The sequence below is a fragment of the Grammomys surdaster genome, unplaced genomic scaffold (assembly GCF_004785775.1).
Source record: "Grammomys surdaster isolate TR1022 unplaced genomic scaffold, NIH_TR_1.0 97, whole genome shotgun sequence".
Lineage (NCBI taxonomy): Eukaryota > Metazoa > Chordata > Mammalia > Rodentia > Muridae > Grammomys > Grammomys surdaster.
In genome coordinates this window covers 1,545,686-1,559,905 of record NW_021604576.1, presented here as the reverse complement: position 1 = coordinate 1,559,905, position 14,220 = coordinate 1,545,686, and the positions used below count along the sequence as shown (strand labels likewise).

The 14,220-nt window shown below is 37.6% G+C and overlaps 1 protein-coding gene across 8 annotated transcripts in view; it reads right to left on the bottom strand.

Moving 5' to 3' along the window:
- Runx1t1 (RUNX1 translocation partner 1) overlaps nucleotides 1-14,220 on the bottom strand; it is a 148,942-nt gene that overhangs the window by 7,177 nt on the left and 127,545 nt on the right. For all 8 annotated transcript variants that reach the window (XM_028779629.1, XM_028779656.1, XM_028779637.1 and 5 more), the window contains 2 exons: nucleotides 10,910-10,978; nucleotides 5,235-5,425 (listed from right to left, as the gene is read on the bottom strand). In XM_028779629.1, coding sequence (XP_028635462.1) covers nucleotides 5,235-5,425; nucleotides 10,910-10,978 — 260 coding nt within the window. The remainder of the gene's footprint in view (nucleotides 1-5,234; nucleotides 5,426-10,909; nucleotides 10,979-14,220) is intronic.

Below are 14,220 nucleotides of genomic sequence, written 5' to 3'. Positions count from 1 at the left end.
AATTACATCAGAAAATCCCAATTAGGGAACAGAGACCCAAATCCAAAACAATATTTTAAGGAAATTAAACATCTAATCTGAGTCAAGTGGCGTCTTTAGGAAATACCCTGGTGTGAGTCCTATCGTGTTTTGGCAGAGGCACATTTTGGCAGACTCCAGGGTGGTAACTGCCCAGTGCTCAATGGCTCCTTCAGATTGAAATCAGATGTATGCAACATTCTCAATTTAAACTGATTAAACACACAGACTAAACCAGGTAATTACAAATGCATGCGCTGGAGAGTGGAAAGAGGAGACAGAGTGGGGACTTCTTTATTTTTTAAAGTGTTTTCAAAGATGGAACAATTTTAGGGAAAAAAAAAACATGGAACTGAGCCAACTACAGAAACAGATGTTTTGGATAGTAGAGCTGCTGAGAGCCGAGGCCCCTGCCTTAGCCCTTCCTGGCTCTGATCTTAGAGTTAAGGGCTCTGGTTAGTTTTACCTCCAGCTCGACTCTAAAGTTCTATGGTCCTATCCATTTACTCCTACTGAGGGTAACAGCCTTCAGGTGTAGGAAGGTGAAACACAGAGCAACTGAATGTTCTAGGAGTGTTAAAATGTTTTAAAAAGTTGCATTCTTTTTTATTGCCCTTGACACCGCATTGCAATAGATGTGTAGGAAACTTTAGTGCATGCTCAAGCAACGAAAAGCCAAACCAACCAACCAACAACAACCCCCCCCCCAGCCCCAAACCCACCAAAGTGACCAAAGTGGACTCTCTCTTTACAAGCTCATCAGAAACCTTAAAAGGCTATTTGTATCATAATTCTCTTGGATAACTCTACTAAAATTCCTGTTTGTGAGTACATATCTAGGCAACTGATGCCTGACCAGCAGTCCAGACACTGAACATTTCACCTGGAAATGGAGGAAGGCATTGTGATGATTCGAATGAGAATTCTCTCGTATTTTCTATCTAGGGCCTCTGAACCCTCAGCCCATAGAGTTGGTGGGGCTGTTTGGAGAGGTATAGGAGGTGTAGCCATGCTGGAGAAAGTAAGTCACTGGGAGTAAGCTTGAAGAATTTAAATGCTTCCTCTATTTCCAGTTTTCTTTCTTGGCTTTGTGCTGTCAGTTTCCTGCCCTTGCAACCATGCCTCTCACCATGATACACTCTTATGCCTATGAAACCATAAGCCAAAATAGTCGCTTTGATCATGTTGCTTTAGCACAGCAGTTGGACAAAGTTGTTCTGGATTGCAAGTGAAGAATCTTAAGGCTGGATACAAAGTTCCTCTTTTCAAAATAAATTAGATGTATCATTACATACAGATACAGCTAGAATGGATGGGAGATCCTGGATGCCAGAGTTTCATAGCAAAGATTCTATTCCTTTTTAATCTTATCAGTAATTATCTTTGTCCCTCAGGCAGGAAAGCCCTTTCCTTTATCTTGTTACTTAGACATACGGAGGATAATCTGGCCATCCTATCAGCAAAATACACCCCTCCTAGTCATCTCTGTTGAAAATTCTTTCTCTGAAAGACAAAAGGTTTTCTCTGGAATTACGGTCAATTTCAATAGGTCTTATCTGTAACTGATGCTCAAGACATTTAAGTAAAATTGTTCTACCTAAAATTCCACAAATGTAAAGGGCTGGCTCTACTACTAGTTCTACAAAGACAAAACTCCACAGAAGCAACAACCTGACTTGAACTCACGCTGTGAATTCACCCACATGTTAGACCTGCATTGCACCTGACCTTTTAAAACTGTGCTTGTGGATATTTTGAAGCTCAGGACCCAGAAATCTTAAAAGTTGAGCCCTCCTCAGTCCCCATTTAGCTGGTACAGACTGCTAACCAAACACTGTTTTTCAAAATGCCCCACTCTGCCAATGTCAGAGCTTTTTTGTGGGTTCCATTGTGGCCCCACTGGTTAGAAGACAGCACCATCCCCTACAATGGGTACAAGTTGAATCAGGAAACACAGGTAGCAAAAAACCAAGATGTCACAACAGCTAACCACAGGCCTCAGATCAGGGCAGCCTGTGTTTCATTTTCAGTGCCACTGTTGAGTGATATTAAAACCACAGGCAAATTAGCTTAAGCTCTTGGAGAAAAACTAGAAACTCTAGGATTACTCAGAGTTATGCCAGGGCTCAGCACAGAGCCTGAGGTCCTGCATACACAGCAGGTGGTCAGCCTGGCTCCTTCCCTTAGCCCTGGCTGGAACCAAGATGGAGGTTTAGTTCCTATTCAAGATGAAGTACCTCTGTACCACTAGAATCTGAAAGCTTGCATATCCTCCAAATCAAGTTCCCTTACCCAAGGCATTAACAGCTCCAAGGAAAGAACGTCCTTAGAGTCTGCAAGCATCTCTTCCATCCTCTCTGTCTTCATGCATACTCCCTAAAGATTCACCACTGAGGACTGCATTCTTTCTTTTTAATTCCCCATTGGTGAACTATCCCCTGAGTTTTGGTTTCCAACATGCATATATTTCTTCCATTATAGCTTTAGTTTTATTCCCCTGAGGTGTTTGAAAAGCAGAGACTTGTATAAAGAATTGTTTCCTCCCTTCTTAGCTGATGGAGTTTCCACAGTTGCTACAAACCAATGATGCAACTTGCTTCCTGTACCCCTACTGCCCTTCCAGGCTACACTTCCTGACTGAGAACTACCTCTTCCATATGGAGCCTACCTCCTACATCATGGCTGCTGTTCAAATTTCCTTGTCATTGTCTTAGTTGTGATGTTATTAGTTTACAAAGTTAGAGAACTGTGTATCAGTAACTGGAAAATACTAGTGTATACTTGGTCCAGGGGAAAGAATTCTTCTATTGCTGTGTGGCTACCATGGCAACCTGGGCTGAGGACTAGCTCACAGGTACCATCTGAGCCATGGAACAACCGTCCTACATCACTCAAGACTCAGCTTTTGTATTGGCAAAGAAAAGAAAACAACACTATCTCCTGAAAGTCCACTCCTAGTAACAAACATCCTCTAACAAGGCCACACCTAATCTTTTCCAAACAGTTCTACCACCTAGGGACCAAACATTCAAATGCAAAAGTGTACTGCAGTCATCCTCCTTGAATCCACCACAACTGACAAGAAAGGGGAGAAAGAGAAGGGGCATGAAGGAAGAGCAGCTGTTAAGAAATGATTCTAATAAGAGGTAAAAAAATCAATAACTGTTTCACTTAATGATAACACATATTTTTCAACCAGTTTCCTCCATAAGCAGACTTCCTTTTTTTCACCAGAGAAAAAAAATCATTAATTATCTAAAATGCTATATGAACCTTATTTGTGGTCAAATGGTTAATGCTTAAGGAAATTACAAAGCTTAACGGTACTGGTGAGAATTCTAAATTGTCTATATATTAAAACAGGGGCCTCATAGCTTTGACAGATTCCCCACCTGATGGGCCAATCAACATGAGAGTCAGAATGGGCCTGGCTGAACCTGAGGACACTGAAGACCTTCAGATTGTGTGGGAGGAGTCCTGGTAAGTTTTGTAGACCTGAACTTGAGGTCTGTATAATACTAATGCCAAGACCAGTGTCAGTATCATACTGGTTTTTTGTTTGTTTGTTTGTTTGTTTGTTTATTTTTTATTTTTTGGCATGGTTTTATTGTGTCTTATAATAAAGACACTAAGGGCTCCAGCATACCACTGCCTGAATGTAAATATAGTAACTTATTTCCTTCCTAGGTATTTGTCTTTAGAATTCAATCCTCTACAAATACTCTAAATATAAATACAGGCCTAAGATGTTCATGTGAAAGTAAAAATATACACAGGATGGTAAGTGTGACTAACACTATCACCAACTTGTACAGTTCTCTTCAGAAGACACTAATCAACTCAAAAAAAAAGAAGTCCATATAAATCTTAGAGGCAAGATGCCAGTAAAATTGAATTTCTGTCTAGTTTAATTCAACAATGGAAAAGTCAGCCATTAAAAAGCAGATAAACTTCCCTTTGTCCCCCTCTTCCTGAGAAACTTCCAAATGTTGAAAATCAATTCCTTTTGTCCCCTTGTTATTCATCTGCTACACATTAAATAGAAACTCTGGGCATTGAGTGAGTCCCGCAGGGTCTTTCATCTGCAGAAAAGCCTGCTACAAATTAAATTCTTACTCTCCCTCACAAATTACAGATACGTATTGTAGTAGACCATTGATTTATCAGTCTGTGCCTTTGCTAGTTCAGATTTGTGAGACTAGCTAATTGCAGTCTTTTATCTGGAGTTATTTTGGAGTTGATGATTGTGTGCTATATTAATTAACATGGAACAATTCAATGCTGTTCTGACTCTGTAGGCAATATTTTTTTAAAGCATTTTGCCACATTTTAGTTTATTTACTTACCAGTTCCTTGAATCATTGGGTCCTGAATGAGCACGTGTGTGTGTGGGCATGGACAGTGTAGAAATCATTATAGTGGAACAATACTTAATAATATTACTCAGATAGCAATTTTATGTTAATACTACCATAATGGTTATGACAGAACACATAAAAACAATGATTATACACAAAATCTTTTAGAAATATTTAAATCATGCAGACATTTCGATGGCATTGGACTTTAGGATTCCTTACTAAAGTAATTGTAATACCAGGCATCAATATGACTTTGGAGAACATGACTTTCACATTAGGAGCTGGAATGATTGCTCAGTTGTTAATATATTTGCCTCACGAGTAAGGACCTGAGCTTGAACTCCAAGAACCCATGGAACGCTGGACAGGACAGTTTACACATCCATAATCACAACATCCACTGTGGAGATGGGACATGAAAATAGGAGAATCCCCAGAGGTTCACTGCCCAACACAAGTGCAGACGTGAATAAGAGGCCCTATGTAAAACAATATGAAAGGCAGAGACCAACATCTAAGGTCATCTTCTGACTACAGAACATCGCCATGGCACATACCCACACCCATTTACACACCTACCATACACATAAATCAAAAGACTTTCACATTCAGTTTCAATTACCAAACACATCACAGTGCAACACCTCAGTTAAAGAACTTTCCTTCCAAGTGGCTAACAAATAAACAAGCTTAGATCAGTGCTAGGTCAGTCCACCAATGCCTAGACTTTCGATGCACTGTTTTTCCAGGTTTTCCCCAGTTATCTGTCTGAAGTCCAATTTCCACTTGCATTTGTGAACTTCCGGAATCAAAAGCAAATGTTCTTTCTTTTCATTGCAATGAAAAAGTCCTTACCTCACTGGAGTCTTCCTGCTGGTTGATGACTGCCAGAGCATCCTCTGCTGCCTGCCTCTTTGCTTCAGCCACCGTGCGTTCCATCTTGGCTCGCTCTGTGGTGATCATGTCATGGGCTTTCCTCTCTGCCTCAGACACAGCTTTCTGCAGCTCTGTCATTGCCTGCCGCTTCACCTCATTCACAGCCTCCTCTGTGACATCAAGCCAGACCAAGGAACAGAATAACTCTGGGTTAGCTCAGCACTGCAAGTATCCATCCCTTAACAGAAGTTCATAGAACAAACTCAGCTCTTATCCAAATGGCTGTACAGTTCTGGCTCTTAAAAGAACAGCACGATCTCTTAAATTCATCTAGGAAATCAAAAAATGAGAATTCCTTTGGCATGGCCTTGTTGGGAATATTTTTAATGCATATATATTTACTTTAATATTTCCTCCCATAATAAGCCTCCAGCAATGATTCTGGGCGCCATTAAGAAGAAAGAATACCCACAAGGAAACTGGAACTTGTATGCCTCATTCAGACACACAAGGAACCTACTGTTTAGCCTGAGATCATGATGAATGCCCATAATTCAGGAGTTCAAGGCCAGCCTGGGCTATACAGTAGGACTCTCTATATAAAATAAATAATGAAATAGATGGTCCACTTTAACTTTTTCTTGTCATTTCTTGAATGATACAGATATATGCTTCTACAAAGCAAATAATATAGATCTTTTTAAGAGAACCTTGCCATTTCTATGTTTTAAGATGTTCTGTGTCTACTTCAAGCATACCCACAGTAACTTGGTACAACCAACTATTGCACTGGACAGACAAAAGGGAGTCACACCTCAAGACACATGATCATACCTGACTGAAAACCTACAAGGTCCAATTAGCTTTTCAGTTTTGACTGTAGTTGAGGTAAAAAGATTCAGCCAATATTCAAAAGAAGATTGACAACTAAAACTAGTATTTTCCATTTAAAAAAAATTAACAGTTCAAATTAACAAGAGAAAATACCCTCCTCATGAATTAGTTTATCTAATTTTCATCTTTATTCAAAGCAAAATGACAATGATTAATTGAAAATTTAATAAGCAGTAATTATTAACTTGGCAAACCTACTACCAATTAACACTCTATTAAAACTAATTATGATATGTTTTATTCAAGTGTTTGCACTTAATTGTTTCACCCACTTAAAAAGCACCTTAATTAAATGTCTGTTTAATTAAAAACATAGATTCCTAATAAAAATGTTTTACTGTAGATGAAAAGTTTAAGAGATGTAAGTCTTCTCAGGGTTCCTTAAGTTCCTGTGGTTGATTCTACATTATATGACCTACAGGCCACCAGAAGCCCGCTCCTGGGACTCAGTATCATCTTTTCTGTAGCCTCTGTCACTTGGCACTGTCATCCCTAAAGTACCTTCACTGCAAATAATGTCTGGTTAAGGCTCAGAAACTATACTATAAAGGAATGAACCAGATTGGAAATGTTAACTAAACTGTGATAGGCTTGTGTTAGCTCCTACAAGGTATGCACTTCAAATCTGGATGGAATCAGCGTATCACACACAGCTCACAGAACCTTCTTCACCAGGAGGCAGAGGCTGCCTCTATTACCCTATCATAAATGACTCAGGGCATCGGGGAAGTACTGCCCTTCTAGTCATATAGCCAGGGTCTAATTTAGTTTGAATATTCAAGGTGAATTAAAATTCTATCTAAGTGGTAATACAGGACAATAATTTTTGCTTAGGATCAAAGCTGTAGCTTGACTAATTGTATATGCAAATCAGGCAATTTATATTTAAATTATGCATTCCTATTCTAATCCCACAGGGATATACAGCTCAGCAAAGAGAATTGGTAGGACATTTGCAAGGTGCTTGAATATTTATTACCAACTGCAAACATTCTCTGATCCTTTGAAAAGAAATATACTGAAGGAAACATTCAGTCACAATTTTTAAAACTACTTTTATGTTTGTTTTTTTCTCCTCCAGTTTTGCAAGGATCCTTTGTAACTTTTGAGTTCATTTGCTTTCTTTGCGCTTGCTTTTAAAAATACAACTTTTAGAGGAAAGTGGAGGTTGTCACCATGGTTTGTAAGGGTTTGTAATCTTTTTTAAAATGTGGATTAAATATCATTAAACTATCATCGGAGCAACATACAGAATTTAAATAGGGTCTCTCTCTCTCCTGTGTGCATGTTTGTGTGTGTGTGTTTGTGTGTATGTATGCTGTGTGTATGCATATTTGTGTATGTGTTTATTTGTATATGTGTGTATATGTGTAGTGTGTGTATATTTGTGTTTGTGTGTATGTGTATGTTTGTGTGTATGGGTTTTTTGTGTATGTTTTTGTGTGTGTATGTGCATGTGTATATGAGTTTGTGTGTCCACTTATATGTGTGTGTATGTTTGTGAGTGTGTGTGTATATTTGTGAGTGTGTGTGTGTATGTTTATGTGTAGTGTGTGTGTATGTTTGTGATGGTATGTATGTTTATGTGTAGTGCCTGTGTGTGCATTTGTGTGTGTGTGTATGTTTGTGTGTGTATATTTATGTGTAGTGTGGCGTTTGTGTTTTTTGGAGTGTGTATATTTATGTGCAGTGTGTGTGTGTGTGTGTGTGTGTGTGTGTATGCACGTGTGCATATTAGAACAGAGAGGCAGAGAGAAAGACAAAAAGTATGAGAAGGAGAATGTGGACACTCTATCCAAATATGGTAAAATGAAAGCAGAAAGGATTACTATTCTGTTTTTGAAATTTTCTGGCAAGTTTAAAATCATTTCAAAATAAAATGACATAAAAACTGGAAAACACATTTAAAACTATTTACTTTTATAATTATCATTTTTGGGACTGGGGAGATGGCAGTTGGGCTGCTGACTGTTCCTCAGGAGGACCTGGGTTCAATTCCCAGCATCCACATGGCAGCCCACAACTGTGTGTAACTCCAAGATCTGACACCCTTACACAGACATACAAGCTGGCCAAACGCCAGTGTACATAAAAGTAAAAGTAAATTCTTTATATTTGTAATTTCCAGTGAGGACAATGTACTACATAAAAGCTGTAAGAAAGAGTAGGAAGGTTTGTTTATTGGTTTGGGGCTTTTGTTGTTGTTGCATTTCTGTTTGGTTTTATGAGATGGGGATTCGCTCCGTAGCACAGGCTGCCTCATTCTTGCTCCATCCCTCTGCCTCAGTCGTTAATTATAGGGACCACAGGTGTGAACGATTAAGCCTAGCTCTGGATTTCGTTTTGTTTTTTTGCTTACAAAGTTAAGTTTGAGAGTCCTTTTCAAGTGTAAGAAGCTAAGTGTAGATGGGCCATTTGACCTGTGGTATTTTCATGTGCTGGACACTGATTCTCATTAGGAACTCTAAATCCTTGACACTCACTGGGAAGTCTATACCTGCTTTTTAAGAAGTCTGCCCATGAAGATCCCACAATCACTTCAGAGCTCTCTAGGAAAAGCTGCCATCCACCCCTTAATATTTAGCATTCATCTGTAGAAAATTAGTCCAGACTGTTAGATGTGATGAGTGGGTACCACAACAAGAAAAGAACAAATGTCATCTGTACCACAACCAAACCATATCTTAGAATGACAAAGGATGTAGATGAAAGATACATTTAAAAATAACCCGAAACTCCCCTGGCAAAGGTTCACTCCATCTTCAGCATTGCTTGGACATAAGAAAAACAAAATTGCTTTTTCTCAACTTTTAAGTCCCACGAAACTAAACTACATCAAGGCTGGGTTCAGAACGCACAAAGGGGACTGGAAAGGAAACATAATGGATGATTCCCTAGATTCCCATATGCCAAATAAGAAAAACCAAGAAGAAGAAAAGAAAAGGAACTTTGAATTTGTGGAAAGTACAAAGTACACTTCTGAATTGGCCAGCCGTTGCTTGATGCTCCCATGAGCATCCTTTATGTTTAGCTATTCAATCTGACTTTTCAGGAAAGGTGGTATATTCAAGAAAATCTGCTCGTACTTATTAGAAGATAACAGCAGAGGGAACTTGGATTACACAAAACCTCACAGTCAATTTTCTTTAGGAACAATCAAGAATTTAACTTAAGTACAGGTAATGAAGGGAACAGTGAAGGGCATTTTCCTCTAACACAGAAACTCATCCTTTTATTATCCAAAATGACATTTCTTTGTACCTATTGGAATGGCAGGCCTTGGATGCTCAAAAGTGGATTTGAAAGAAAAAAAGGAAGCAACGGGAAAATACAGCACTTCTAGGGTTTAGGGGGGCACTTGGCAGGTTAGTAACAACTTGGGAGAACACTGAGACTACTGGCACAACTGGATATATAAATATATATACACATATACATCATATACATATACATCATATACATATACATCATATACATATTCATGGGTAGGGATAATATATTTATGAATGACATAGGTGAATTCACTCTTATCTCATCAATTAAGCCAGAGGATCCATCGGCTTTGTAGAGAGAACACGTGTGAATGCTTTCTAGCTCTAGATCTGAGCTTCGAAACAGAATTTTATCAGATGTGAGAAAATTGTTATCACTCTCACAAGAAGTAGGATGTTTCAGACGTTTTATAAAACATGTGGATAAAGTACACATGACTAAATATTCAGCAAATGGTAAAGAGCCACAAACAGCTGAATCCAACCAAAACCTAAAAAGAAATCTTTTGCTAAAAAACAGTGATAACAGCAACAAAGACTCTTTCCCAAGACTGAGCTTGGCCAGCCACGTAACCACATGGTATGTGGCTTGAACTGGTCCAGGCAGTTTCAAAGAGAAACTGTTCTAACAGTTGAAATTTCAGCAGCAAAGACACAGCTATCGTCTGTTCTGTGTGTAATCGTAGGATCTTGACCCGGGCTTATCTTTGATCTCCTGAGTTGAATTTTTAATGGTTTCATGCATAGCTGGTGCTCCACAGAGAGTCTGTCAGCTCTTTCCTTTAAGACCAATACTAAGTCAGTGGGTCACAGGAAGCTTCAAATCTACCGCAAAATGCACAGCAACAGGTAGTAATGGGAGTGGATGAACGGTGTGTGTGGAAAATAAAGGCCTGACCACTCTGTTGCTCAACTTAAAAAGGAATTTAACTCTGATGGCTTAATATTAAATACCACAGAAGAGTGATTTTAATACCAGACTGAAACCAAAAAATAATGATCCTTCCAACGTTCCTTAACAAGTCCACTAGATTAGGTCCGACTTTAGAACGTAGAGAAAAACGCTGATGTATGTAATTTCATTCCTGAAACACTGGGTTTCTTTCCTCATCAAAGAAAAACTCCATGCAAGCTAAGACCTCCTGTGCCAAAATTTCACTCTGAAACCATTACAGATGCTACAAAAAGGGGGGAGGGGAGAAGGTTATAAAGGAAACATTGCCAGCCTTTCAATTATAATGGCACTAGCAGATGCTATGGAAATAAAAAACTATTTCATGTTTTAATCAGGCCCGGTTTGAGAATATTAATGAGGGTGTTTTTTTCCTTTTAGTTTGTTTTGTTTTGTGGTTTTCGCTCTGTTTTGCTTTGCTTTTGCTATTGTTGTTGTTCACAGTGAAGTCCTCTCTTGTCACTCCTCACATCTCGGCATTAACAACTGCACACAGCTGCCAGAACACTAAACTCGTGTTTTTAAACAATTCTTACCAGCTTTCTTCCAGATCTCCTCTGGCACGTATCCAGATGCAGGCCTGTGAAGGAATTCCCGATGTGCATCTATGAAAATGAAAAGAGACAGTGGAGAGAAGAGGAGAGCACCGTCAGCGTCAGCATCGACACAGCCTTACGCAGAGTCAAGCAAGCAACTCCGCCTCTTGGCTCCATGACAAAAATGCAGTTTTAAAAGGTTGAATATTTCACTTCAAGAAAATGCACAAAAATAGCAAAGCCAGTCATCTGAACCCAAGGATAGGAGAAGGTCATTGGCCCAAATACCTCACACACACATACCCAAGGCAGCCTCACTTGATGACACAGTGTGATGCCTGGGAACAGGCTTCTCAGAACTTTCTCATGGTGACGATTTCTAAAGGTAAACTTTGTGTTGTTAAAGGAGGTTATAGTTGGTGACTTTCCTTTCAAAAGTCAGGTTTGTAGTTCAAAAATCAATCATATGGTAAAATAATTTATACAGAGTGCTGATTCTACCAAAATAGACAACCAGTGAGGCCTACTCTGGGGCTAATCAGCTTTCACACTTATTTCTTTAACATTCTATTATGCATTAAAACTTTCTCATACATTATGTCATATTAGATTGAAAAAGATGGGAGCCAGAAAATATTATAAGGGATTTATGGACATTCAGCTGATCAGTGAGAAAACGGTTCATGTTTTGTCCGGAAAAGGAAATGAAGCTCTATTTAAAATGCTCTGTTCATTATGTTTTCAGATTTTAAATTTTTGAGCAAATAAGGTTGGCACAAGAATACTAACTTTCAAATAACATGTGCATACAAAAACTATGAGCATTTATTATTTCTATGCTCCTAGAAAATAAAATTTGTTATGGTCTTCCCTAGTTAAAATATAAATATTCAACACAAGTCTTCCATACTGAATTTTGAATGTAAGTCTATATATTCAAGCTCTATTTATTCCTTATGCAAAACAAGTCTACCAGGCTGGATTTTTAAAGCAAGCCTGTATATTCAAGGTTTATTTATTCCTCTTGAGTGGTAGAATTAGAGACAAGTACTACTATATCAGATATCAGACTTGAGAAGAATTGAGAAAGAAAATAATCAATTGAACTTTGTATTATATATACATGTATATATGAACTATCAAAGAACAAACTGTCCTTTTTTAAAAACTATATCATTATAATAGGTTTTGTTTAAGACAAGAAAAATTTTGTCCAGTTTCTTATAGTTTATACAGCTAAAGAAGAAATGACAGTCACTTTAGCTAAGTCATTAGATACAAATGTTTTAAATATATGCAAATCTTTGCATGGTACATAGACTATCAGTGAGCCAGAACACTAATTTTCCCTAGGTAATTTTAAAAAGCCTGTGGTAATTTGGTGAAGGGTATAACAAAAGCCTCTGTTCTATCTTTGCAATGTTTCTGTCAGTATTATTTCAAGTATAAAAGCTAAAAAGTTTTTATTACAATCTTGCATATACTTAATAAGTTCTTAGATAATATATAATACATATATTATTAACACTAATATATAATTATATGGTAGTGATAAGTAGTATTGTTATTGGAATTGTTCATTTTGTAAAGTAAGTAACAATGGTGAAATGCCTTTTTATTTAAGAACTGGGTTTTGTTGTTGTTGTTCTTCTCCAAGAAAACTAGATAAAATTATTTGATGTATATATGATACACATATGCAACACTTAGAGGATAAACAATGTTGCCAACAAGTTCTTCAAGCTTGCCTTCTGCACCACCTTAACTACTTCCATAGGAGATGGAATGTGGTCAAGTTCACATGCAGCATGTGATGCAGTGATGACCAGTTTCCGAGTAACAAACAATAAAGAATATCCTGTTTATCACAGGATAAAATGGTTTTGCTTAAATATAATTCATCACATAACAGATCTGTAAAGTTTACAGCATATATATATATATATATATATATATATATATATATATATATATATATATAATCTGCAAAGTATCAGGGGTGGTTTCTTTTTGCTTTCTTTATTTTCATTTAGCAGGTTAAAGTAAGTTTAATAGTGTAACAACTTTCTTTTGGTAAATAAGCATTATTATAAACAGTAGAAAAGGTAGCAATGCTGTCAAAAGTACAGACATGAAAGATGCTAACTACTAATTCTAGCTAGCACAAAGAAAAAAGAATTAGAACTAGAATCCAATGGAAGCAAATCTTGAGTTTTGGCTACTTCTCACTCTGGAGAATCAGGCTGGTTGATTTCTCCATGTTTGAGCTGTCCCACTTGTAAACTGTGGCAAGCTCAATTATACTCTGAGATAAAAGGAGGGACTACTATCATTGCTTATTTTTATCATCATCACCAATGAGAAAAAAAGGTATCCCTCATAAGTAACTAGGATGCAGAAAGCACTACAGAGGTTGTGTTTCTCAGTACTTAACCAAACAACATATAACTTTTAAGAAAGCAGAAGCTCAGGAGAAGTTTGTAGTATGCAAGTGTACTCCAAAATATTGAACTGTAAGGATATTGTTGTCTTGTGCGTTGGATTGAAATTATTCCTATGGGTATCAATTCACTGTCCTTCTCCTGGGAAGCAGATACTTAAATTACGCAAATAACATTTTCATTGATGTTATTTAAACCTTGTGAATACTCATGCTCTCAATTTCACTTACATCATTTAGAGTTCAGTCAACCTTTCATCATGCCATGTACTTTGCAGTGGATATCTTGCCATACCACACAGGAAAGCTGTGCTGTGTCTTACTTTGGTTACATTTCTCTAAATGACACACCTTGGTATCCACAGAGACCCAACTCCTAACCAAGAAATACTGAAGTCAATTGTGAAAAGCAACTTTCATAATCCTAATTTCTAAAAGAGCTTTTTTTTTCAAAGTAGTCAAACTTACACACTCTCTGTCTCTGTCTCTGTCTCTCTGTATCTCTCAGACACACACACACACACACACACACACACATTTCACAGCATCATCTCCAGTTCTATGTCATGACACTTTTGCTGAACATTGGGACTAACAACAGGAAGAACAGTCAAATGGGTACTCAGCAGAATCTCTTTGCCTTTATGCTAAATATTAAAGGTATTATTTAACAGGCTACAGAAACCACACAATTAATACATTTAACTTATCTTTTGATTAAATAGCTGCTATTTCAAGATTAATTATGTAGCAATGTCTAATTGAGTAGTAGAAGCTAAGTAGGCAAAAGAAGCTTATGAGACAATCTTTTTTTAAAAAAGAAAGACAAAGAAAAAAATCCTGACATTGATAAATAGGAGAAATACTTCCA